The sequence below is a fragment of the Dasypus novemcinctus genome, chromosome 13, assembly GCF_030445035.2.
Source record: "Dasypus novemcinctus isolate mDasNov1 chromosome 13, mDasNov1.1.hap2, whole genome shotgun sequence".
Lineage (NCBI taxonomy): Eukaryota > Metazoa > Chordata > Mammalia > Cingulata > Dasypodidae > Dasypus > Dasypus novemcinctus.
Genome location: NC_080685.1, coordinates 5348430 through 5374479, shown reverse-complemented (window position 1 = coordinate 5374479; position 26050 = coordinate 5348430). Strand labels below are relative to the sequence as shown.

The following is a 26050-nucleotide window of genomic DNA, read 5'->3' as shown; positions in this document are numbered from 1 at the left end:
TCGGGGGAGCAGAGGGCGGCTGGGGACCGCAGCCCGGAGGGGAAGGAGCCCTGAGGCCCGCCGGCGCCGCGGGCGAGCGAGGCTGGGACGCAGCAGGGGCGCTGGGCCTGCAGTGGCCTCCCCGGCCCTCGGCCCCGCGGGCTCAGGAGCTTCCAGCGTCAGCTACCTGCCAGACAGATGGTGCTCGGATAGAACAGCAAATACGCTGAATAAAATAAATTAAAAAGCCTCCTCCTGAACCAAGATTTTTTGGAAAGAATTCTAAATAGATGAAAACAAACAATTTGATTTCAACCAAATTGTTGTTTTTTTGTTTTTATCCTGATTTTCACCCGAATTGTCAGTCTCAAAAATAAACACTGATACATTCCCAGAAAATATTTTTCAAATAAAAACTGACTCTGTTAAAGTTTGCCCTGATTCTTTCAAAACTGTGTACAAGACACTGTCAACCAAAATGACTTGCATATTTTTTTAAATAAACTTGAACATATGCAGCTAAAATGTCATTAACTCCCTGCTGCCTGAGCGCTTTTAGAGTGACACAAGACCCCTGGTGCTGCCGCGAACGGCAGGGTTAGAGGAACTTCCCACGCGGTGCAGCCGGCAGACAGTTAAGCTTCGCTTTTAACTGAGGGCTCTGCGTAGCTAACACTGAAAAGCACACAGCGCTTCATTTGAGCAAACTTGCTCTTCCTTTAACAGTTCGTTTTGTCCAAGAGTGAATAATTTCAGAATGAGAACCCTGGGAGAAAACTGAATTTTATATTGCTTCACATGCATTTGCTCCGCTTATTGCTTCCCAAGTCAGGCGTTCCATTTTGCAATATAAATTCACAATCAAGATTTTAAAGGGAGCTAAATATTTTAATCCAATTAGACAACTGAACAAAACACTGAATATTACATGTGGTGCCGAGCGTGGCTCTTGCCTCTAGAAGGCTGAGCTCCGGCACGTCACAACCCCGAGTGCCAACGCTGTCTTCCCCGCTCGCGTGCGGCACACGCTCGGCGCCCTGCTGTCGTGGCGCTCGGTCCTGGGGGGTTCCTGGGACTGTTCGCCATAGCAACGTGGTTCTCATCGCACAGACACCTGCCCAGAAGCCCAGAAAGCTGGAGACCCCAGACGCGGGCGTGCTCCGGGCCGGGGCGGCTCGCGCCCTCCTCCAGGGAGGTCTCCGTCCAGCCTGCGATGCTCTTTTACAGGAGCCAAGGCTTGCCCTTCTGCAGCCTCGCTGGCGAGGGTCTCACAGCCCCCCAGTGCGCACAGGGCCAGCAGCCTGGCGAGGGCTGCAGCCTGTGGGCTCCAGGGCTCCAGGGCTGGCGGGGCCTGGCAGGAGGGCAGGGAGGGCGCGGCGGGCTCCGGGTGCACCTGGCATTGACTGCCCGTCGCCTTCCACGGCCCTAATCCGCAAGGGGCCGGCCCTGCTGCTCAGGGGCCCTCCCCGCCTGTGGCGGGAGCCCGGGCCACCCCATTTTGTGCAGGCTGCAGCCACCCTGGGGAGCCGCCGGGTCATTCAGCTTCTGGTCACCGAAAAGCAGGTCATGGCGGCAACGCGCTGCCCCCCTTACCAAGCGCAGGGCAGCGAGGGGCGAGGTGGGCGCAGGAGACCCTGGAGGGCAGCAGCTCGGCCGCCCACGTGTGGCCAGGAACCAGGGCGCAGAGCAGGGAGCTGAGGCAGGGGACGTGGGCGGGCAGGGCGGCTGGCCTGTGAGTAACCCAGCACCCACCGCACCGCTGCCGCGAGCAACGCGCCGGCGGCGGCAGGGCCAGCGCGCCAGGAGCCCGCACGGGGCAGGCGGTGCCTAGGGAGGCCGGGCAGCAGCGGGAACGGGGCCGGAACGTCTCGAGGCCACGCAACCCTGAGACAAAAGACGGGCGGGACCTGGGCAGGGGACGGGAAGGGGGCCGCGAAGGGCTGCCCGGGCGAGCTCGGGGGCTCCTGTGGGCGCCATCCCCAGCCGGGGGCGCAGCAGAGGGGAGGCGCCCACCCCTGCGTGGCTGCCTGGGGACATCCCGGTCCCAGGCAGCCCGTCTCTAGCCTCCGTGTTTGAAGTCTGACGTGAGCACGAGGTAGATCCGAAGGCCAGGCAGTGCGGAGGGTGGAGCGGGGCCCTGGGAGAGCGGGCCGTGAGCAGGGGCGCTGCGGGGCCTGTGGGCATCCCCACCGCCCCGGCACGGCCGTGGGGACGGCAAGGACAGGGCACAGCGCTGAGGGGCAGAGGGCACCGAGGGCTAGCTCCCTAGATGCAGCTCCCTTGCCTCTGGACACACTACGGGGCCCAGGGGGGACAGCCCTGGGGCCGCCTGCGCACGGAGCACCGAGGCCTGCTCTGGGGAGGGGTGCCCCGGCCAGGGCGCCCGAGCCCCACCCCCACTCCAGGCCTGCTGCGGCCACGTGGAGCCACGTCCAGCCGCCCGTCGTGAGGCCCGGCCAGTGGCCCGGCAGGCGGCGTGGCTTTCAGTGCTCAGTACACTTGACCTCTACGGGTCGGGGCCTCCGGCCTGCTGTACGCGTCTGGGTGGGTTTCTAACCCGAGGGCGGTGACAGTCCTTTTGCAGCGTTGTTCCAGGGGTGCTCCTCCGTGAAGTTCAAGGCTGGTCTCGCGAGCCTGCAGCCCAGGTGGCCTGCCTTGGCCTGTCCCTGGGGAGGGAGGGAGGAAGGGTGTGGGGAGGGAGGTCAGGTCCCGGGTGCTGAGGACAGTCGGGTCCCCGCACCCCTGCAGAAGGCCTGGGAGCACTGGGGCAGGGCGCCCACCCACACCTCGCTCCATTGACCTGTGCTGGCACCAGCCTGCCCCCGGCCTAGCCAGGAAACGGCCACGCCCGCGCTCACGCACACGGAAACCCACTTAAAGCGGGAACAGGACTTTGCACTTTACTGAAACGGGCGGCCTGGCTCTCCTGTGCTTCTCTCGCATGAAGTCTGAGTCTCTTTGTCTCGCTGACCGTTCTCAGAACTCGGGGACAAGCCCCCCTGGTGCTCATTTAGGAACTCTAACTGGGGAGTCAGATCCAGCTTCTCGTTCTGGAAGATGACGAAGCGTGGCCCTCGGCCCCTGTGGCAAGGTCTTAGCGGTTGCGGTAGAAACGGACCTGGCACTGCCACCCTGGCTCTCCTCTGGAGTCGCTCCTGGAGGCGAGGGCGATGCCAACCTCATCTTCCCGCGAAGCACGTGGGAGGGGCACGGGCAGGGCTCCAGGACGGGTAACTGTTTGCAGTGGTCTCGGACCCTCCTTCCTGATGGGGCCTGAACTCGTGGACGCAGCGCCGTGCCCGTCATCAGCACTCCCCTAATTGCGACCCCCCAACCCATTATCCGTGAACTAGTTTGGAAATATTTGTATATGTAAAACTAATGGACACATATACCAAATTCTCTCTCGCAGCAAATGAGGTTTCCTGGGAAAAACGCCTTTATATATGTTACAATAAATTGTCTGGAACTAAAAACCAGATGTTAGTTTGCTCTATGTCACCAGGGATTTCTTAGTGACATCAGCCTACAGCCTCTTTCTGTTCTCGTTTAGTCGACTGTCCTGTCTGCACGATTCTCAATAAAGAGATTCCAGCAAAGATCAAGGGAAGACCTGGGTCTGTGGTGATATCCTGACATCAGCCAGGCCCTTACATAAAAGGCACACAAATGTCTGGAATAGTTGTTTTCAGGTTTAAAGCATTAAGACAAAGTCATTTAACATATGCAAAAAGGGCTCTGCTCTGTGGTGGTCAAGTTAGATGCAAACTTTTACACAATTGTACATGTACAATTTCCACATTTTTAACAGTGGAAAATTTTTCTCCAAATGCTTAAGACATAAGAGGTGACTAAACCATGAAATGAGAACACACGCCACTTGAAGAACGTGATAGATTTAAACTGACTTTTTATTATCTTTTTTCCAGTTACCCAGCATGCCACAATCTGATCTCTGACCTGGATGAAAGAGAGTGAAATAAATGATTTACAAGGAGGTATTTACATTCATCTGTTTTGTAGCTGTAAGCCACCACCCTCCACGACCCTGTCGGGGTGACACCATCTTAGACTTGGGGCGGCACATGTCACAGGCGCCCCACTCAGCTCAGAGTCCCTGCACCCAGGACTGGCTGGGCCTGAAGCGCGCCTGGAGATGGAAGGGAGCTCCTTTTAGGTGATTTCGGAAGTGGTTTGCAGTTTATTTTAAAATATGCTCATTTGTGTACTATGTTACACATGAATTTCAATAAATGAATTTTTTAAAGACCTGAATCATAATGTTTCATTTTTAATTTGTAGTGATGAACAAAACACACCAAAAGGCACATAATTTAATTAAGCCAAAGTGCTAATAGGGAACAAATCAGCGTTTTTCCCACCACTCATTTTTCTTTCCCTCATGTGCTACATATCATCCGTCAACTTTATTTGCCTTTACTCAACATCCCACAAGGCTCTGTTATTATTTACTCGCCTACCAGGGTGTACACAATACAGATTCACCAGGAAGCATCATGATTCTCTCCACCCTAATAATGAAACAAAACAAAACATCTTTGGCTCTGTGGTGCCAGATTTTTTTTTCAATATGCAGTACTTGAAAAGAGCCTGTATATGTGTACTTAGTGAAATCAGAAAGTTTACTTAAAAGTATATCAAATTTCTGTACACAGATCATTTTAGTTTAAAATAGTATTTCTATGACACACAGTTAAGCCCTCAAATGTTTTCAAGTAATAAAAATGGACACCGAAAACTTCATGCTGACCTTGAGAATGATGCTAAAACACCAGAGGCAAGGCTGCAGTGGTACAAGTCGCCGACGCAGGCTATTCTTCTCGGCCAGCCAGTGATCTAGCATCCTTCTCCCCTCCTCCTCAACGTGGCCGAGACACAGGGGTCTGTGTGCTCAGCCTGGCCTCGGAACCGGTGTGGCTTGGCTTTGGGGCCCGTGGCGCAATCACCAGAGACCATTTTGGGTCTCCTGGGCATGAAAAGGCTACAGCCTGAAACAGAACTACTATTCAGATTTTAAAGTTTCTAACCTCATCAAATGTGCTAAACACAAGGCTGTCTGTAATGGCCCTTAATTCTGCTTTTAAGAATACTGAGAATAAATTATGCAATATTTTACAAGTAGCACCTTTGAAGAATTATAGAGGTCACTTTTAGTTTCCCGAACCGCCACCCCAGAGTTCTGCGAGAAGAGCTCTGTGTGCCTCCTCGAAGCTGGCGGCACATCACGCGCTCCTGCTTGCCAGCCGCTGGCCCCCCAGCCCACCCTTCACCTGCTCCAGGTACAGGAGCCAAAGCCGGGTCTCTACAGCTGCAGGTTTACCTTGGTGTATGAGGTAAAATCAGAAAAAAATCCATCCAAGATGATTCTAGGTATATGAGACCGAGAGCCAGCTGTCCTACTCTTCCACCACCCACACCTAAGTGTAACTTGCCATGGAGTTTTAAAAACATACTCTGAGAAAGGAAGTGTGCAGAGCAGTACCTCATCAGGAGGACAGTGCCTGGAGCTGCCCCTGCTGAGAATCCTGGGCCTAACCTTGTGGTGTGAGGATCTTAAGGTCTGAGTGGCCCTCCAGGAGACCTCGTCTACCTCTGGCTTCCCAGAAGACCTTTCCTGAAGCCAGCGCCGCGTGTCCCGGTCTCGCTGTGGAAGCAGCCCTTCAACAAGGTTCCGGCCCATCCACACTACTGCAAGTTTACTGACATTATAAAATCATACCGTGCCTTTTAAACTCTCAGGAATTTACATATTTTCCTGACACATGAATACAAGGTAGGTTAAAACCAGGAGGGGCTATTAAAAATATTTTTTCAGAGGAGAATATTTTCTGAGGTTTACAGAGAACCACATCCAACAACAATAAACAGAGAAGTAGCAGATTGACACAGTGCTTTATTTAAGCTGTCTGTACGAAGGAAAATAATGTGCATCCCTATCATATACGTGTAAAAATACTAAGGATGTACAGTGTACAAAAACAGTTTCTTGTGTTATTTCACATCCTCGTGGGTCATATACGGAAGGAAACCAACAGTTTTAGTATGACCAACAGTGAGAGCAATACAGTTTCTTGGGTTCGTGGTTGCGTCTGCATAAAATCCTTCACCAGATGACGAGATCTTGCACGGATCTAATGAAAGAACTAGCAGGTCAAGAAATGTCACAAACTATTAAGCTACAGGGAGGTAATTCAATTACCAATTGAGAGATTTTCTTTTTATTTAAATAAATACATTTCATGCTAGCCTGTGATGCACTACCAGGAGCAGGACGCGGGCGTCGCTGGACAGACGGACAGGAGCAGCGTGTATGCACTGAGGTGGGAGGCCCCGCGTGTACTCGAGGGAAGCGAGTGGCCCCTGCAGGAACGTCAGCTTCAGGAAGCTGAGGAGAGGGATGAGGAGTGGGACACAACACTGGAGGAACGCCATGGTGACCAGTGTGGAAGCAAGCTGTGAGCAACCCTGCCGCCGCCCCCAGTGGGCGCGGCACTGCCCCCACGACGGCCCCCCGTGGGCCAAGCCGGCGGCGGCCAAGCCTGCCATGCGTTCTGAGAGGACTCCAGGTTTCGGGTCTTCTCCCCGACAGAATCCAAAACTATAGCTCAGGGCAACGCGAGGGACGTTCTGGGGACCTCCCTGCGCACGCGGTTTTGTCTCCATCATCCCTCCCTGCCGGCTGAGACCAGGGAGCCAAAGCGGTTCTCAGACTGCGGGCCAAGGGCACACTTGGTAACGGAGCTGCAGAGGGGACAAGTGGCCGCGCCCTGGGCACTGGCCAGGGCTTGAGAGCCAGCTGTGAGGAGTGGCCCGCCTGGGGCACATCAGCACTTAGTGTCCTTGGCCAAGGTCACGGAAACCACCTGAAGGTTAAAGAAAACAAAACCAACCGTCTGTGCAGTCTCCGGCCTCGCCTTCCCTACTTCCCTGCCAAAGTGGAACAGTGTGATTCCGAGTGGAGACAAGGCGAGCGCTACGTGTGAGGAGGAGTGAACTGCCACGCACTGGAACCTCTGCTCAGCGTAAAGGGTGACCTGCACTCAGGTAGGAATAGGACGGATCAGGATAAAACCTAAGTCTGAATAGGTCTTAGCTGCCTTGATAAAATGCCCTTTAAGCCCTCAGCCCCAGTGGCCCACCCACCGCCAGCAGTGGTTTCCCACCTGGAAATCCCCACCTCCAGCGTCGAGAGCTGAGACATCCGCACGAGGATGAGTCACCCCTTGACCAGTCCCTTGCGCTTTGCCACGTTCACTCAGAAGGCTGTGTAGCGCCGTCCTTCCCTGTGGGAGCGGTCACAGTTCCCCTACCGTCCACCTCCACAACCCCCACGAGGCAGGACTGCCTCTGTCGCTGAAGGCGGTCTCCCAGGCGCCTGGCCTTCACAGGCTGCTTTGGAAAACGTCAGCTCCTAGCACCAAAGGGTTTAATCTGAAGATCATTAATGAAGGAGAAAGATGAGGTTTGCATACATGTCCCCATTCAATGAGAAATGTTGGAATTTGGGGACATGAGTATATACAGAAAAAGAAAAGTTGGAGGTGCTCTTTTTTGTTTTGTTTTGTTTTCCCTGATGGCTTAATTCAGTGATAAATGTACCATGATCAAGATAAACACACCAGACTCTTAACCTTTACTGCTACCAACTTGGTATACACTTGAGATGTGTTCATTGTGCCAAGTAAAGTTCATTTCTCATCAACATTCAGGTCTCAACTTCCTTCATCACATTATGTCCTCAAGGCCTCCAGACTGTGTCGATTCTCAAATGAGCAAACATCAACATCCATTTCTTTCATTAACCCCTTGGCATGGACAACTGGGGGTTTTCTCATTTTCAGCACCAAGGGGTTAACTGACAGCATCTCTTCTCCCAAAGCCAAATTCTAACTAATATGTACAATTTCAGAGCCTTATCAAAATTTTTTACATAGAAAAAAAAAAATGCACGATTCTCATCGGCTTGTACATTCCTCACACATAGGTCAAAATAAACTGCAGTACATCTACTTTAGGTGAGTTGGAGCTGCATTTGCTAATGTGACACAGAATCCTCATCGCTAAAAAATAAATACTACTGCAATATAAACAAAACTGGAAAAGGACATTCAAAGTTTTAACATCTGAGAAAGCGAATTCACAAAAAACTGAGAAGTTAAAAAAAAAAAATCAAACAAAGAAGGCAAACACACCTGTTTACCTTGGTCTACAAATTTTGGTGAAAAGCAGCAGGATCTTTATACCTGTCTACATTCTTCAGCCATCAGAGGTGATAAATATCAAGAAGGGAAAAGAGTTTCCAAGCACGGGGGGGAAATGCTCTCTGGTGCAAATCCTCTCGTAAGAGCCTTTAAATGCCTTCCACTCTGCTGTGCAGGTGCCTGCATTTCTTGGAAGAACAGTGTTCGTTTGTCCAGGATGCCTGTGAAATCCTGGGCACCCTCGGATGATAGCGGGCTTCTCTGCATATCCAACATGAATTTAAAATACATCTACATAGAGATATCTCAACAGTTGTCCAGTCCTCCTCTCAAATGCGTCCTACTGAGTTCCAGCCAGGTCTTAGTGGTATATACTTCCTGCATGCACTGAGAGGCTCTACTGAAATTCTGCATCCTTGCACAATTGCATGTTCTCAGTTACAAACTAGATCTTCTTAGTCTAATTAGTTTTTGATTTATCTTCTAGAGAGTTAAAAAATGTACCTAGAATCAATGTATCTCTTTTAGTCTTCACTGTTAGGGAAAAACAAAAACTAAAAGATCGAAAGATGACAACCGGTGCACAAATGGACAGTGGTGATGTGTGACTTCCACAGACGTGGAATTACCTCTCCAGGGTGCTCTAGCGGGAAGCCAGGAGCAGCAGCGTGAGGCCCCGGGCCGGGAGGTTTCATGCAAAAACAAAGGCCGAGAGTGCGTGTGCTCGTGGGGGAGAGCGGCGAGGGTCGGCGGAGGCCCGGCTGCGGCAGGACCAGGAGTCTTCCCGGGAGGAGCGCGAGGCGAGGCCGGGGCGCTGCAGGCCGGCTCACTCGCGGCCGCTGGCCGAGTAGGAGAACTGGGGGAAGTGCGGCCGCCGCTCGCTGTCGGCGCAGTCCATGCCATCCTCGTCGTCTGCGGGAGGGACAGCAGTTAGCGCAGCCCGCCAGCTCCGCCCGCACTCACTACGCCTAAGACAGCGGCCGGCAGGCGCGCCAGACCGCGGCGTGCACCGACAGGACACGACAGCGGTGACCCTCATTTCAACAATTACCACCGAATTTTCATAAACACATGGTGGACTGTGAAGAAATACCATCAAATCACCTCCCTCGAGACACTGACATTTCAAAACTAATGAAACTGGGGAAAAAACTTTTGAATTAAACAGGATTTTTTTAAATAATGAGGAACAAACCACCTCCAATGACTTCTGGTTCATGCGCTTCACACGTCCCAAGTTACAGCAGTCAGTGACTCCTCAAGTGTCAACAGAGGACCCATTACCTTAGCTTTTAAGTGCTTGTATTTTTTTTTTCAATATGCTTTAGGTATGGATGCAAAATAAAGTTTCCTCTGATTTACTTCCATTTGTGTCCTTGATTGGATGTTTAAGGTTTTCCAACTTCTAATATCTGCCTTAACTCCTCATTCCCAATTGATAAAACTTTAAAAAGAGAAGAGAAAGAGTGAAAGATGCCAGCACCTACCACTAGTTCATCAGGAGACAAACAGGAAGAAAAGGCTTGAAAGTGACTAAGAGGCCGTTGAAAACCAAGCTGCCCTCTGCCCTCCTTCCCTGTTTTCTGGTATTCAAAAGCCCATAACTGATCCCCAGCCTCTTCACAAATGTGCTCAGGACACACAGCCCTGCCTGACCGATGCCCTCAGACGGGGCGTGTGCTCAGGCCCTGGGCGTCTTCTCTGGACACAGCTCTGGCCAAAGGCCCTGCCGCCCCCAGACTCTGCACCTAGGGCGAGGGTGCTCGCCTGCTCCCCTCCAAGGTGACTTCACCAGATGCTGTCCTTGCAGGAGAAACACAGGGACAGCTTTCAGATACCCAGTCTTCATCTCCTTGAGCAAAATAATTCCATTTCCTCAAATACACACAGGAACTCCACCACCGAGGCTCAGTTTTCCAGCCTTGGATGGGCATCGAGCCACAGCCCAAGAGAAGGAGTGAAACCAGATCGCCTTCTCCTGTGGGCCCTGCCACCACCTTCCTACCAAGGACGATGCTTCCACCTTTGTCTGAAGTACGAAGAAATGACCACTTCTCTTAGATTCTCAGAGATGCCATTAAATAAGAACTTAACGGGAAGCGGACTTGGCCCAACTGATAGAGCGTCCACCTACCACATGGGAGGTCCAGGGTTCGATCCCCAGAGCCTCCTGACCCGTGTGGAGCTGGCCCATGCGCAGTGCTGATGCACGCAAGGAGTGCTGTGCCACGCAGGGGTGTCCCTCACACAAGGAGTGCGCCCCGTAAGGAGAGCCGCCCAGTGCAAAAAAAGTGCAGCCTGCCCAGGAATGGCGCAACCCACACTGAGAGCTGACACAGCAAGATGACGTAACAAAAAGAAACACAGATTCCTGGTGCTGCTGATAAGGAAACAAAAGCAGACACAGAAGAACACACAACGAATGGACACAGAGAGCAGACACCTGGGGGGGGGGGGTGCAGTGAGGAAGGAGAGAGAAATAAATAAAAATAGGTAAAAATAAGAACTTAACCAAAATTTGTTGGCAACACCAACAAGCAGGAATCAATTGCTCAAAAAGCATTTGAGGCCCCTCCCCCGTGGCCTCACTGGGCTGTGGGGCCCCCTCTCCTCCTGCAGAGAGACGGCTGTACCTGCAGCCAGCACTTCTAGACAGCCCTGAGCATCAGGCAAATCTCTGCCTCCTTCTAGAAAATATTGGTTCAGCACCAAGTAAACGATATGCACTTTTAGATCATCAAGTACCTTCAGCTGTGCCTAAGAGGGTGGGAATGGGGCCCACTGGCGTGGCCGCTTGAGTCAGAGTGTAAAAACTCCAGGGAAAAGCCAGCTGAACTCTTCATGCTCAGACTCCGACATGTGCCAATCACGTTTCAAAGAAACAGTTTTCCTCACCAGCAGCTCTGTTCTGCTGAGGGTGCGTCTGCACGAGCGTGTGGGCAGCGCCCGCCAAGCTCCTTCCCCAGTGGCTCAGGCCAGGCCAGCCAGCACGCAGCAGGGGAGGCCGCGGGGTCTCCTTTAGAAGAGGCTGGACGCAGCTGAGAAGCTTGAGAGGCCGCAGGGAGGTGGATGTGGCTCAAGCAAATGAGCTCCCGCGTGCCCCAAGGGAGGTCCCAGGTTGGTTTCCGGTGCCTCCAGGAGAGGACAAGCCGGTGCGGAGAACAGACAGGGAGTGGACACAGCAGACAGCGAGCACAAACAACGTGGGGACGAGAATAAGTAAATAAATCTTTAAAAAATAAAACACACGAATCTTCATTCTATCGTTTCAGTAACAAATTAATCACATTTCAGAGTAGAAAGAAATCCAGATTTTATAAATACCCGAGTGAGGGCCCCGCATCGTCCTGTTCTTTTAAAGCAGTGGCGCCACCGCCTGGCTCCAGCCCCTTGCCCTTTCTTTCACGTTCGGCAGCAGGGGTGAGCAAACAGGAGGGCACGGCCCCCGAGCACCCCAAGCCTGGGGCCTGGGGCAGGAGCACGGCGCCCTCCACGCAGCCCAGGGCAGGGATGTGACCCGACAGCAGCCTGCAGGCGCCGACCACCCCTGCTGTGAACGGACATGCCTGACAAACCGATGGTCCCCGCCAACTACGCCAGAAAGAAGTCGGGGAGCAGTGGCCCCCTCTGAATCCTGGACCCAAGTCGCATCAGCTCCCTAATGACGCCTATGGCAGCAAGAGCTACCAGATCGCAAAGAATTCTGTTTTTCTGTAAGAGGAAGGCAGAAGACCATTCATGGATGTAACGCAAGAAGACACATTCCAAAATCTGTTCAATTAATTAACACCAGTGAGGACAATCTGGCATGCTACTGCAGCTGTCTGTAGAAAATGGAACATTTTGCCTTTCTAACTGCTGATTTGTTCTAAAAAATAACTCCATTCTGTTTTATCAAAGCAAGGTGGCAAGTGGGAAGACAAATTCTAGTGAACGTTACTACTGTGGACTTGTAGGCACACAACCTCTGGGCTTTAGCAGTTAAGGGCACTGCACTGTTGCTGTTTTTTAACCAGCACCGTTATTGAAGATTACGTTAAATGCAATCACAGTTCAAGGTTTCAAGGATTCTCCCTTTATCTGCCCTTAAGGGAATCCGGGATTTACCCAGGGCTTGTCCCTGGCCCCCACGGGCAGCAGCTGGCGAGGAGAGGCGTGCGCAGGGGTGCTGGGTGAGCCGAGAGCCCGAGAGGCCCACACAGGGCTGGGTGCCGGCTTGGTCGCGCAGGGCTGGGCGTTTCCACCTGACCCCCCATCTGGACGCTCGCTAGGGGACAACGGCCCACCAGCTGCTTAGGAGAGCAAGCCCGCAACACCACCCCCCCCGACTGCCAGGCCCTGTCAGTGAGGACGACGCTGCGCTGTCACGGGCGGGGCCCGGCCGCTGGGTGACAGCCGAGGGGTGCGGGCAGGCCGGCCCCACTGCTCAGGCTGGCCGTCCCGGGCTCCCAGGCGTGCCACCTGGTGCCCACCTGCAGAGGACCAGGGCGCGGGGGCCTCCTCAACACCCCGTCCAATCTAGGAGACGGGCCTTCCTAGACTGGGGCCTCAGATCGCTGGGCTTAAAGTCGTTCCCACATCCAAAATGACACGTGTTCCTTCTCAACACAGAGTTGCTGTTAGTGGTCAAATGGGACATGCCAGGAAAAAGGTTCTGCTGCTGGTGTTAGGCTGCTGATCGCACGCACGAAGGAGGCAGGCTCATGCCGTGTTTGAGAAGCTGCGCTGGAGGACGTACGGACGCCACCTTTGAACAGCCCAGTCTCATTTTAAAGTTCTAAAGCCTGAGGAACAAAAAGCCTAGTAGTGGTGTGTTCTCAGCCTGACAACTGGCATGAGAGCTTGGAGTTAGGGAGAAGGCAGGCAAGGTGAATTTGGAAGAGTTTGGCCCTTGACAGCTGGGGCCTTGAAATTCAAGCCAAGTGTGCAAACGACAACGCGCTAAGGATGTGTGTGTGTCCACACGTACAGAAGCCACTTTGAATTTCACTCTCCGGAGTCAAAACGACTTCCAGGCAGTGTGCGTGCCTTTTCAGCTTCCCGTCTTGGGCCACCTCTTCCCCCGCCTCTGCCCTCACACCCGCGCTCGCCAGCACAGGCATGCTGGCTGACCCCTGCGGAGCCCAGGTGCTGGAGCTCCTCGACAGAGGCCACCCGGTGCTAAGAGGAGGGCAGGTGCCCACAGCCCACCAGCCCTGGGCTCCCCGGTCTACAGGGCGCGGCGCTCAGGCTCGGAGGGCAGAGGGCCCAGCCCACAGGCCAGAACAACCGAGGGGCAGAGAGGACAGAGTGCGACCTTCCCCGGCCTGAGCCCCGGGCTTCTCCAACCTCGCTTCTGTCTCCAAACTGGGATTTTGCTTTTAACTTCCTGAAGGAAAATACCTACTCCCAGCTTTGCAGTAAAGATAAATCCTACTTCTAACACTTCCATTTGTCCTAAGAGGAATCCACAAATGCTAAAAGCTCTTTTTAAGAGAGGAAAATGTCTGGAAGATGCCGAGACCTGGGGGCACCTGTGAGGTATAAGCCCAAGGCCTCTGAGGAGGTCGGCACCCACAGCACCTGGAGGAGGCGGGCCTGGGGCACACCTGTGAGGTCAGCACCCACGGCACCTGGAGGAGGCGGGCCCAGGGCACACCTGTGAGGTCGGCACCCACAGCACCTGGGAAGAGGCAAGGCCCAGGGCACACCTGTGAGGTCAGCACCCACGGCACCTGGGAAGAGGCAAGGCCCAGGGCACACCTGTGAGGTTGGCGTGGCACCCGGTGCTGCACCTGCAAGAGGCCGGCCCTCCTGCCCCAGGCTGCAGGCACCCACTGCCCTCGCTCATCAGCACCTGAGGCGTCTTTCCTGAGGCCTCCGACTGCAGCCCAGCGCAGGGCTGGCTGCAGAGAGGAAGACGACAAAGATCCCTCTGCTCTCCGTTCATTCTAGTGGGAGAAACAGACCCAAACCAGAGGCACAAACACACTAACCAGGAAGAGACCAAGCACAGGGGCCAATGCAGAGCAGAAAGGGGAGAGGGTGTCGGGCTGCCCTTTAGATGGGGGCGGACAGAGAGGGTGCTCTGATGAAGACACGTGAGAGGAGGCGGCACTCATGCAAATATCCAGGAAAAGAACATTCTAGGCAAAGAGAAGAGTAAATAAGCCCCGGAAGGTGAAGTGTGGCCTGCATGCGGCACGGCTGGAGCCCAGGGACGACAGGCAAGACAGAGCAGGATGGGCCAAGAAGGTGGGCAGGCCGCGGGCGCAGCGTGAGGTTCAAGTGCGGCAGGCACTGATGGAGGCCGCGGCTACCGCAGGTCCTGGGGGAGGCAGAGGAAGAACAGGTGCAACAGGGGGGCATTTTCGGGACGTTAGACTTGTCCTGAGTTACACTGCAGTGACAGATACAGGCATTATATATCTTGTCCTAACTGATAAAACTGCAAGGGAGAGTGTGAGCTGCAGTGGAAAGCATGAGCCACGCCTCGTGGCGGTTCTCCAGTACGTGTTCGTCAGCTGTAACGAAGGGACCATGCACACTAACGAAGGCTGTTGTTAATGTGGGAGAGTGTGGGGGGTATACGGGAATCCTCCACGTTTTTAATGTATCATTTATGTAATCTAAGTATCTTTAAAAAATTAAAAATTAAAAAGAAACATAATTAGAGAGGGATGGACCCACTGAATGTTTACTGGGCCTGCTATGTGCCAGATACAGGTACAGACAGGTACAGAATACCTTTCCTCCAATCTGATAATCATCCTTTTTTAGTAAAACCTGACCTGAATGATTAAAAAAATAAAGTGTGCCGCGAGGCACTGGGGTTTCAGCAGGGGTTTTGGCAGGACCGTACCAAGCCGTGGTTGAGCAGTGGACGGCCCAAGGGACGGGCCCGGGGGAGCAGGCCGGGGTGGCTGTGCAGGCCCCCGCCCGCCCCTGCGTCCAGACAGCCCTGGTGCTCCCCGCAGCGCACCGCTGCCGCACGCTGTCCTCTGCTGCTGCGTCTGAGTTGACCAGTAGCACTCGGCGGCGGCACACTGCGCCACCATGGACGCCACACCCGAGGGCCTCAACACCCGGCCCGGCACCAGCTGCACTGAGAAGCCCCGCTCCTGGCCACGCTCCCACATCAGGGCCCTTCAGCAGCCAGACTGCTCTCTGGGCTCCAGTTTCTTCACTCACAGAATCCTTCTTTATGGAAAGCCTCAGTGGCCGCCCGGCGTCCAGTGCTGGGGCTGCCGACCGCACCCCAAGGGGACAAGCACCTCGCGCGCCTGCAGTGCGGATCGGCACCACCGACCAAGCTGCCCGCCCAGACGGCAGCACGGGACACTCCGGGGGCTCCTCCCCGGGAGCCCCTCAACAGCCAGGGCCCAGCAGGTCACAGTAACGGGCAAGAGCCAAACCAGAGCACTCAGCTCTGCGAAGTGGTGGGAGGCGTTGGTCCCTTCCTGGCCACCACCCCATCCCTTCCCTGGGCGGTGGGGGGCCAGGAGGGAGCAGGATAACCCCCCACCCCTGGCACCTGTGTGCGGGAGCCAGTCTAAGGGTGGCCCGAGTGCCTGCAGGTAGAAGGAGCTAGCAGCCAGCGCAAGCTGCCGAAAGAACAATTAAGCCAAAGGCACCTGGGGCAAAGGACTACCTGCTCTAAGTCATACAACAGAGGAACCGAGAGGGAGATGCCACAGCGAGGAGCAGTTTCTAGAATTCCTGGAAACGGGATTCCAAAGGCAATAAGCAAGCACTAACCCAAGAAACAGACAAAGAGGACCCTGCACTCCCATTTGCCTGAGCGGACCATCTTCTGGACAGGAGGGCCAGGCTCTGAAGGAGAGCACCAGCCCAGGCAGGGACAATTTTAAGAGATAGTGAAAGGTGTTTTTTTAATTGGTTTGTTCCATTTTGTTAGCTCCTAACGCTGCAGGAAATCTCTGTCATATCCCTAGCTGGTTACAAACATAAGGGACACTTTGGAGACTAACGCCTAGAGTTCACACTTTAAAATAATAAAATGTATATGGTACGACAACAAAGAAACAAAATGATGGCTCATCCAAAGGAACAAGAAAGAAGTCCAGAAACCATCAATCAAGACCAGACTGGCACATACTGGGCAATGATGCTCCTCAATATGTTCAAAATAGTACACTACAAAAGATTTTTTGAAAATCTGAAAGTAGCCATGAACAGAAGAATTGATGGACAAAAGGGATACAAGATGCACAAAGATCAAATAGTAAAATGGCAGAACAAAGTCCTACATTATCAGAAGTTACTATAAATACAAATGGATTAAAATCTCCAGTCTGAAGGCAAAGACTGGCAGAATGGATAAAAATGCACGACCCGACTATATGTTATGTACAAGAGACCCACCTTAAACTCAAAGACACAACTAGCTTGAAAGTGAAAGGATGGAGAAAACTACACCATGCAAATAGTAACCGAAAGAGAGCTAGGGTAGCTACTAGCTGTTAAGTCAAGAATTGTTCTGAGGGACGAAAAAGGTTACTATATACTAACCAATGGGTCAATTTGAGAAGAAAACATAATAATTATAAACTTATATGTACCTAACAGCATAGCCCCAAAATGCATCAAGCAAATATTGACACATTTGAGGTAAGTGATAGTTCTACATTAATAGGAGTAGACTTAAATACACCACTTTCAATAATGGATAGAACATAAAGATCAATATGGAACCAATTATACCTTACAGACATATATAGAGCACTTCACTCAACAGTAGGAGAATAAACACTTTTCTCTAGTGCACACGTCATTTTCCAATTGACCATATATGTTAGGCCACAAAACAAGTCACAAAGGACTTCAAAATATTTTAAACATTTAAAATCATAAAATGTATCTTCTCCAATCACAAGGGAATGAAGCTAGAAATGAACTAACATAGAGAGAACTAGACAATTCAGAAATATATGGAAATAACACAATCTTAAACAACCAAAGATTCAAAGAAGAAACCTGGAACAATTAGGAAATATCTTGAAAAGAAGGAAAATGAAAAGACAGGATAGGAAAACTTATGGAATGCAGCAAAGGCAGTGGTGAAAGGGAAATTTATATGTCCAAAATGCTTACATTAAAAAAGAAGTAAGGGGGAGTGGGTGTAGCTCAGTGGTTTGAGTGCCTGCATCCCATGTACAAGGTCCAGAGTTCAATGCCCAGTACCTCCTAAAAAAAAAAAAAAAAAAAAAAAAGAAGCACTCAAATCAGAGACCTAACCTCACAACTGAAGAATTAAGGAGAAGAGTAAATTAAACCCAGAGCAAGCAGAAGGAGGAGAATAAAAAGAGGAGAGATGAATGAAATAGAAAATAAAAACAATAAAGAAAAAACACAAAGTTGGTTCTTTGAAAAGATCGATAATATTGATAATATTTTACTTACACAAAGATAGAAAAAGAGAAGACACAAATAACTACAGTCAAAAAGGAAAGGGTGGGGGAACAGATGTAGCCAAGTGGCTGAGCACTTGCTTCCCATGTATGAGGGTCCTGGGTTTGATCTCCAGTACCTCCTAAAAACAAGCAAACAAAAAACCCAACTTTCTTTGGGGAGCAGATTTAGCTGTGAAGCTGAGTGCCTGCCTGCCTCCCATGTATGAGGTTCTGGTTCAATTCCTGGTACCTACTTAAAAAAAAAAAAAAGAAATGGGGGCATTACTACTAACTCCTCTGAAATGAAAAAGGATCAGAGGGGATATTATGAATGATAACCTAGATGGAACAAATTCCTAGAACATACCAACCATCGACACTGACTGAAGAAGAAACTGAAGATTTCAACAGAACAGTAACAAACAAAAAAGAGTTAATGAGTAATCAAAAACCTCTCAACAAAGAAAAACTGAGGACTAGACGGCTTCACAGGGGAATTTTACCAAATATTCCAAGAGAATTAACGCAAATCCTATTCAAATTCTTCCATAAAACTAAAGAGGAGAGAACACTTTCTATCTCATTCTGTGAGGTCAGCATCACCTTAATACCAAAGCCAGACAAAGATAATCAAGACCAATATTCCTAATGAATATAGAAGCAAAACTCTTAGCAAAATGCTGGCAAAACAAATCCAACAGCACATTAAAACAATTATGTACATGATAAAGCTGGATTTATACTAGGTATGCACGGGTGGGTCAACATAAGAAAATCAGTTAATGTAACAAATCACATTAACAGAATGAAGGGGAAAAAATACATATCATTTCATTGAGGCAGGAAAGTCATCTGATAAAATCTAGCAGCGCTTGTTGATAAAAATACTCAGAATATTGGGAAAAGAAGGAATTTCCTCAATATGATAAATGGCATATATGAAAAAATGCACAGTTAACATTGTACTCAATGGGGAAAGGCTGAAAACTTTTCCTCTAAGATCTAGAACAAGACAAGGATGCCCACAGTCACCAATGTTATTCAACATTGTGCTGGAAGTTCTAGCCAGAGCAATTAGGCAAGAAAAAGAAATAAAAGGCATCCAAATTGGAAAAGAAATAAAAAATTCCCTATTTGTACATGATATGATTCTTTAAATAGTAAATCCTAAAAAACCTGCAACAAAGCTACTAGAGTTAATAAATTAATTCAGCAAAGTGGCAGGGTACAAGATCAAAATGCAAAACCCAGCAGTGTTTCTATTCACCAGTAATGAACAAGCAAGCTAAGAGGATATAAAGAAAGGACCCCATTTTGTAAAATAGGAATTAAATTAACCAAATATTCAGGAATAAATCTAACCAAGGACGTAAAGGACTTGTACATAGAAAACTACAAATGATGCTAAAAGAAATCAAAGGAGACCAAAATAAATGCAAGTATATTCCATATCTATGGATTGGAAGACTAAATATTGTTGTTATTATTACCCATTGTGATTACAAATTTAACTCAATTCCAATAAAAATTCCAACAGCCTTCTTTGCAGAAATGGAAAGGCCAATCATCAAATTTTTATGGAAGGGAAAGGGCCCTGAATAGCTAAAACCATTTTGAAAAAGAATGAAGTTAGAGGGCTCACACTTCCCAATTTTAAAACTTATTACAAAGTTACAGTAATTAAGGGAGCATGGTACTGCCACAAGGACAGACACACACCAAGGCAATCAAATTGAGAGTTCAGAAAAAACTCTCACATTTATGGCCAATTGATTTTTTAAAACTATTTTTTTATTACAAAAGTTGTGAACTTAGAAAACAATTATGCACATATGTAGAATTCCCATACAACAACCAACATACCACACCACTGTCGGACATTTGTTATAGACTATGAGATATCAGACTATTACCACTAACTATGGTCTATAAACATACACTTAGGGGAAGCGAAATTGGCCCAGTGGTTAGGGCGTCCATCAACCACATGGGAGGTCCGCGGTTCAAACCCTGGGCCTCCATGACCCATGTGGAGTTGGCCCACGCGCAGTGCTGATGCACGCAAGGAGTGCCCTGCCACGCAGGGGTGTCCCCGCTTAGGGGAGCCCCACGCGCAAGCAGTGTGCCCCGTAAGGAGAGCTGTCCAGCGCGAAAGAAAGTGCAGCCTGCCTGAGAATGGCACTGCACACACAGAGAGCTGACACAACAAGATGATGCAACAAAAAGAAACAGATTCCCGTGCCACTGACAACAACAGAAGCAGACAAAGAAGAACACGCAGCAAATAGACACAGAGAACAGACAACTGGGGGGGGGGGAGGAAGGGTAGTGAAATAAAAATAAATAAATAAAAATTTAAAAAAACAAACAAAAAAACAACAACATACACTTGGCATATTTTTTTCCAAACTCCCTATTGACAAAGTGTATCTTTGGCAGTGGTGCAAGAATATTACAACAGGGCTATTAACTATAGTCCACAGGTTACATTAATTGTATTTTTTCCCATGTTTCTCCACATTCCCACCACCTTTCTAATAGTGACATACATCTGTTCTAGGTCACAGATGGACATTCTTGCATTTGTACTATTAACCACAATTCTCATCCACCTCTGGGTTCACTGTGTTACTCAGTCCCTATATTATTCTCTAGCTTTCTTTCAGTTGACATTTACATCCCTAGACTACCCTTTCCAGCCACAATTCCATTGATAAAACAGCTGCTACTCATTATAATATGTTACCATCAACTCTATCCATTTCTACACACCTTAAGCATCAGTACTCCTTCACAGCCCTCCTCTTATCTCCTAATAACCTATATTCTAGGTTTTAACTCCATGTGTTCATTCTTTGTATTTAGTTCGTATTACTGAGAACATGCAATATTTTTCCTTTTGTGTCTTGGCCAATTGATTTTTGACAAGGGTGCCAAGTCCCCTCAATGGGGAAGGAATAGTCTCTCCAACAAATGGTGCTGAGAAAACTGGATATTGATATGCAAAAGAATAAAGGTGGACATCTACCTTATACCATATAGAAAAATTAACTCAAAATGGATCAAAGAACTAAATATAAAGCCAAAACTATAAAGCTCCTAGAAGAAAATATAGGGAAGTATATTCAGGACCTTGTGTTAGGTGATGACTTCTTACCCTTTACACCAAAAGGGGAAAAAATAGATAAATGGGTCCTCAATCAAGATTAAAAACTTTTGTGCATCAAAGACTTTCTTCATTAAAGTAAAAAGGAAATGTAGAGAACGTGAGAAAATATTTAGAAAGTGCATATCCAATAAAGGTTTAATAGAATATATATAAAGAAACACTATAACTCAACAACAAAAAGACTGCTCAATTAAAAATGGGTAAAAGACATGGACAGACATTTCTCTAAAGATATATAAATGTCCTATAAGCTTATGAAAAGATGCTCAACCTCACTAGCCATTAGGGAAATGCAATTCAAAACTACAATGTGATAATATTTCATACCCACTAGAATGGCTACTACTGTAATTACAAGGCAATCAAAACCACCAAGATACACCATTCCACACCCACTAGAAGGCTACAACTAAAAGAGCAGAAAGTAACAAGGATAAGAGAAGATGCAGAGAAGTAGGAACACTTGCTCATTGTTGGTGGGAATGTAAAATGGTGCAGCTGCTGAGGAAGACAGCTTGGTGGTTCCTCAGAACATTAGACAGAGAATTACCATATGACCTAGCAATGCCACTCTTGGTATATACCCAAAATAACTGGAAACTGCGACTTGAACTGACACTTGTACACCCATGTTCATAACAGCATTATTTACAACTGCCAAAAGGTAGAAATAACCCAAGTGTCCATCAACAGATGAGTGGACAAACAAAATGAGGCATTTACACACAATGGACCATTACTAAGCTTTAAAAAGGAATTAAGTATTGCATGTATCATGCAATGACATGGAATAGCTTTGAAGACATGTTGAATGAAATAAGCCAGTCACATAAGGACAAATATTGAATGCTTTCAATGATATGAAATAATTAGAATAAGAAAATTCAGAGCCAAAAAGTAGAATACAGGTTACCAGGGGCCAGGATGGGGGCAGGAACAGGGAGTTAATGCTTAATTTGTACAGAATTTCTCTTGGGGGTGAAAGTTTCAGTAATGGAGAATGGTGATGGTACAACAGCATTGCTAATGGAATTAATCCCACTGAATTGTTGATATGAATATGGTTAAAAGGGGAAAGGTTAGTTTGTATATATGTGACTATCATAGAATAAAACCCTAAACTACAGACTATACTTAATAGTAAAACTGTAATAATATTGCTTCATAGATTGTAACTTAAATACCCCCCTAATGCAAAGTATTAATAACAGAGAAAACAGTGAATGTGAAGGGGGGGATAATATGGGAATTCAATATTTTCTGCATTATTTTTCTGTAAACCTACAACTTCTCAAAAAAAAAAAAGAAAAAAGGAGAGAAGCAAGAATTGAGAAAAAGGGAGTGTGGAGAAAAGGGGAAAAAAAACACATCTTTTTTCAGCCAAAGGTATGTGACTTGAATTCTTTTAGCCATCCAAATATCACCCTGAAACAATCTTATCCTCATTCCTGACCTAATGATGGCATATACACACCTTTGAGAAGTGGCTAGCAAATGAAACTGCTTATAAAATATACGTTAACTTTTTCTTCTCTAAGAGTCCACTTAATTAAGGTATTTCTCAAAGTGCAGGGCACATACCAGTATACATGGAATGATTTTAAGTGTTACATGAATATTTAGTTTTAATATAGATATAATTTAATTTATAATGTATCAAAGATTACTACCCATTAAGGCTTTAAAATAAACTTTAATATTCTTCAAAAAAATTACTAGTAAATTATGACTTTGCAGATATTATCACTTAAAGTTAAGTAAAAAAGAATTACTCAATTTAAAGTGAATTTGAAAACTATTACGTAAGTAGGATACCAAAAATGGGAAAAGGTCTGAAGATACTGCATGGATGAGCAGAGTCTGGGAAATACTGGAAGTCTCCATAGCAGAACCCTTTCACCGGTGATGTCAAAAGAATGTATTGGAAAACAGTAAGGAAGGCTAATCAGTTTGTAATTTAATTTATAATTCTAAGTTGAAATTCTAGAAAAGCTTTTCATTCAGCTCAGTGTCTTTTGATACTGCCAAACGGGAAACTATACATCATTAAATTGACCAGAATAATAAGTCACTACGGAATTTGACTGTGAAAATATCAAATGATTTTAAAAATGACTGATACCTTCACTCAGAGTTGAAAGTTATCAGCTGTCTTCTAGACTGACTTACATTTTTCAGGAGGTGTTATTGTAATCGTCTGAGCTGTGAATTCTTCATCAAAATATCTGGTGTCTGTTTCAGATGTTACTTGAGGCTTAAAAGGAGGTACAAGCTACAGGAAGAAGAAAAAGAGTACAGTTAAGATTTCAATGCAGAAAAATTTATACCCAGGATAAAGTTAGTGAGCAGATAATTAAATGAGTGAGAGAGGCTCAAACGCTGAGCCACTGTGTAGGATGGACGTGGTGTGCAACTTCCCAGCCAACGATCTGCACAGAACAGCAGGTACTTGGCTGCTTTCTACACACTTGCAGAGGGTACGTGAAACAGAGCAAAAGGGAACCACAGAAAGCATGGGAGGATGTGGAGAAATCTGTCCTAATATTTTTCTCATAACAAACACAGACAGAATCATCTGGATGGCGACGATGCAGTGAAAAGCGGGCTCTTCTGAGTGCAGTGGCTGCACAAAGCCTCTGGCTTCCACTGGCTTCTCCTGTGCGCTGTGCGGCTTACCACCCAAACCACGACTGGGGGAGCCCAGCACCTCAGGTCCCGGGGCAGCGCTGCCCTCACTGCACAGAGGCTGAAGCTGCTCTGCCTACTGGAGAGCTGGGCCTGCAGGACGGCTTGGCCCGGAACGGGCGTTCTGGCAGCCCGGGTCACGGACACACGGTTTTTGTTCTTTGCTGTCATCAGAGCCTCAAGTGTCCATTAACAGGTGGATGGATAAACGAAATGGAGTATGTACATAAATGGAGAATTATTCAGCCATGAAAAGGACTTCTGATAACACTACAACACATGGATGAGCCCTGAACACATCATGACACAAGCAGGACACAAAAGGACCAGGATTGTATAATTCCACGTCTATGAAATATCCAGAATAAGCAAATTCATAGAGACACAGAGAAATATCTAGAATAAGCAAATTCATAGCTGCCAGGGTTAGGAGGAGGGGGAGGGGAGCTAATATTTAATGAGGATAAAGTTTCTGTTTAGGGTGATGAAAAGTTTTGGTAATAGATGGTGGTGATGTAGCACAACATTGTAAATGTAATTAATACCACTTGTTAAATTGGTAAAAACGGTTAAGAGGACAAATTTTGTTATATATGTTACCACAAAATAAAAATAAAATACACAATTGCCTTTAGATCAGTCCATTTCTCCACTCTTTCTGTCACCAAATTTACATTAAATAATAAAGCAAAAATCTTATACTTTAAACAAATCATGTTTTTAAAACTGGGGAATGAATAAGAGTTAAAAGCATATTTTCAAAATAAAGGACCACATTTCAGCTTATGGCACATCTTACAAAACACTTTCCATGTCTTTTCTTTTCATCCTTCTTTTTGTTCGTCCTCAGTATATTCTAAAATATCCCAAATTAGCAAGCACTCTTCTCGGAGGCAGGGCCAGACTCAGCTTCCCCTTACCTGCTGCTGACTGCTAGAGAACAGTGCGCCTCCTTCCTCGGGCCCTGGAGCCCCCACCCCACCTGAAACAAGTGCCTCTGCAGTTTTACGGGAAACCTGCTGCTGTGCCAGACCTGACTTTTCCAGCTGTTCCTCAGGACGCCGTCACATCCCCACGTAGCTCACGCCAGGGATGGGAGCCTCTTTTCCGCTCAGAGCCCAGCACCTTCTCTTCACCAGCACCAAAACGCACACAAAAACCACCAAGGTGAAACACACAGGAGAATTTCTGGTTTTCTTCTCTGAAAAACCAGAGGGGTAAGAACCCTTACCTGGCAGGGAATTGGGAGGCAGCAATTCTGCTGTGATTCTTCTAACTCACCCTTCTACTGATGGTCACAAAGCAGACCATCCTTCCAGTGGAAAATTCACCTCCAGAGATTACTTGAGCAAAAATAAGCTTCTATTCTCGGGCATTTGGAGTAGGTTCCATTTACCTCTGTCCCACCCATACCATCTGCTTCCTTTAGATTTTAAAAACGTAAGTCTGCCTTCAGTTTAGGGATGCTGTTAAATGGTGAAAATGACAAATTTTATGATATATATATATATATACAAATACATAACGACAGTAACCGGCAGGCTGTTCTTTTAGACAATGAGAGAACGCTTATCTATAACTTTAAGAAAACTGAAACACATAAATCCATTTTCAAAAGATGACGGGGGTGTTTAAAAGAGGCTCTGTTCAAATCCCATGTTGTGAAGAGGAGCGATTCCCAGGCGTCCTCCATCAGTCTCCATCACTTCTATCCTTCCACTGCTTTGTTTTTCTTCCAAAGACTTTCCAACATCTAACCCATGCTCTCACTCCCTTACGCACAACATGCATGCCTGCTGATTGCCACCAACTTTATACAACGCCCACCCAATAAAATCTCAAGTTCTGTGAGGGGAAAGACTTTTTTTTAAAAAAATAGTGTTATTGAGATAGAACTGACATAATATAAACTGTAAATATTGAGTGGCCTGTCTCCATGTAACCATCGCCCCCAAGTTCTTCTTGTGCCCCTGAAACGCCTCCATTTCTCCTCTCCCTGCTGCGCAGCCCACGACTGACAGGCTTCCTATCACGAGAGAAGTGTGTGTTTTCTTGAATTTTGTAAGAACGGAATCATCTGGGTGGTTTCAGTCAGCATGGTTGTTTTGACACCCATCCATGTTGCTGAGTGATCAGCATCTCCTCCATTTTATGGCCGTGCGACAGTCCACTGCACAGATGTACCACGCTTCGTTTCTCCATTTGCCCACCGACGGCTGGCCAGGCTGTTTCCACTTTGGGGCTATTACACATGAACTCTCTATGAATCTTCATGCCAGATTTTAAATGTGGCCAAATCACTCTACCACTTGCATTTTTACTAAAAGCAAACGTTGCGTGTTTCTTTTCTGCATAAATGAAAGGAAAGAGAGAAAGTTTCCCTAAAGTCAGTGGCGCACACCACGCCATTCCTGCGGGCACGGCTGGCGCAGGCACAGCGAGGTGGGTGAGGCCTTCGCGGCAGCACGTCCTGCCACCACCAGCTCTCGAGACTCTTCCTTCTATTTGGAGGAAGGAGAGCAGGGCCTTAGCTTGGGGTGACTGCTGACCAGGGCGCCGTGAACGCTGTGTGCATCTCCCTGCTCCGTGCTGGTGCACACAGA

The 26050-nt window shown here is 48.1% G+C and overlaps 2 protein-coding genes across 29 annotated transcripts in view; one reads left to right on the top strand and one right to left on the bottom strand.

Annotated features, from left to right (window-relative positions):
• SDCCAG8 (SHH signaling and ciliogenesis regulator SDCCAG8) overlaps positions 1–4254 on the top strand; it is a 260026-nt gene extending 255772 nt beyond the window's left edge. For all 4 annotated transcript variants that reach the window (XM_058309409.2, XM_058309410.2, XM_058309412.2 and 1 more), the window contains one exon: positions 3909–4254. In XM_058309409.2, coding sequence (XP_058165392.1) covers positions 3909–3938 — 30 coding nt within the window. In that variant the 3' untranslated portion in view covers positions 3939–4254. The remainder of the gene's footprint in view (positions 1–3908) is intronic.
• Positions 1–26050, bottom strand: part of AKT3 (AKT serine/threonine kinase 3) — a 337190-nt gene that overhangs the window by 13283 nt on the left and 297857 nt on the right. For 17 of the 25 annotated variants that reach the window (XM_071207333.1, XM_071207331.1, XM_071207338.1 and 14 more), the window contains 2 exons: positions 22932–23034; positions 5874–9113 (listed from right to left, as the gene is read on the bottom strand). In XM_071207333.1, coding sequence (XP_071063434.1) covers positions 9028–9113; positions 22932–23034 — 189 coding nt within the window. In that variant the 3' untranslated portion in view covers positions 5874–9027. Of the gene's footprint in view, positions 1–846; positions 2646–5873; positions 9114–22931; positions 23035–26050 lie in introns of those variants that run through there. The other 8 variants (XM_058309423.2, XM_071207329.1, XM_071207330.1 and 5 more) reach the window with 2 other exon arrangements.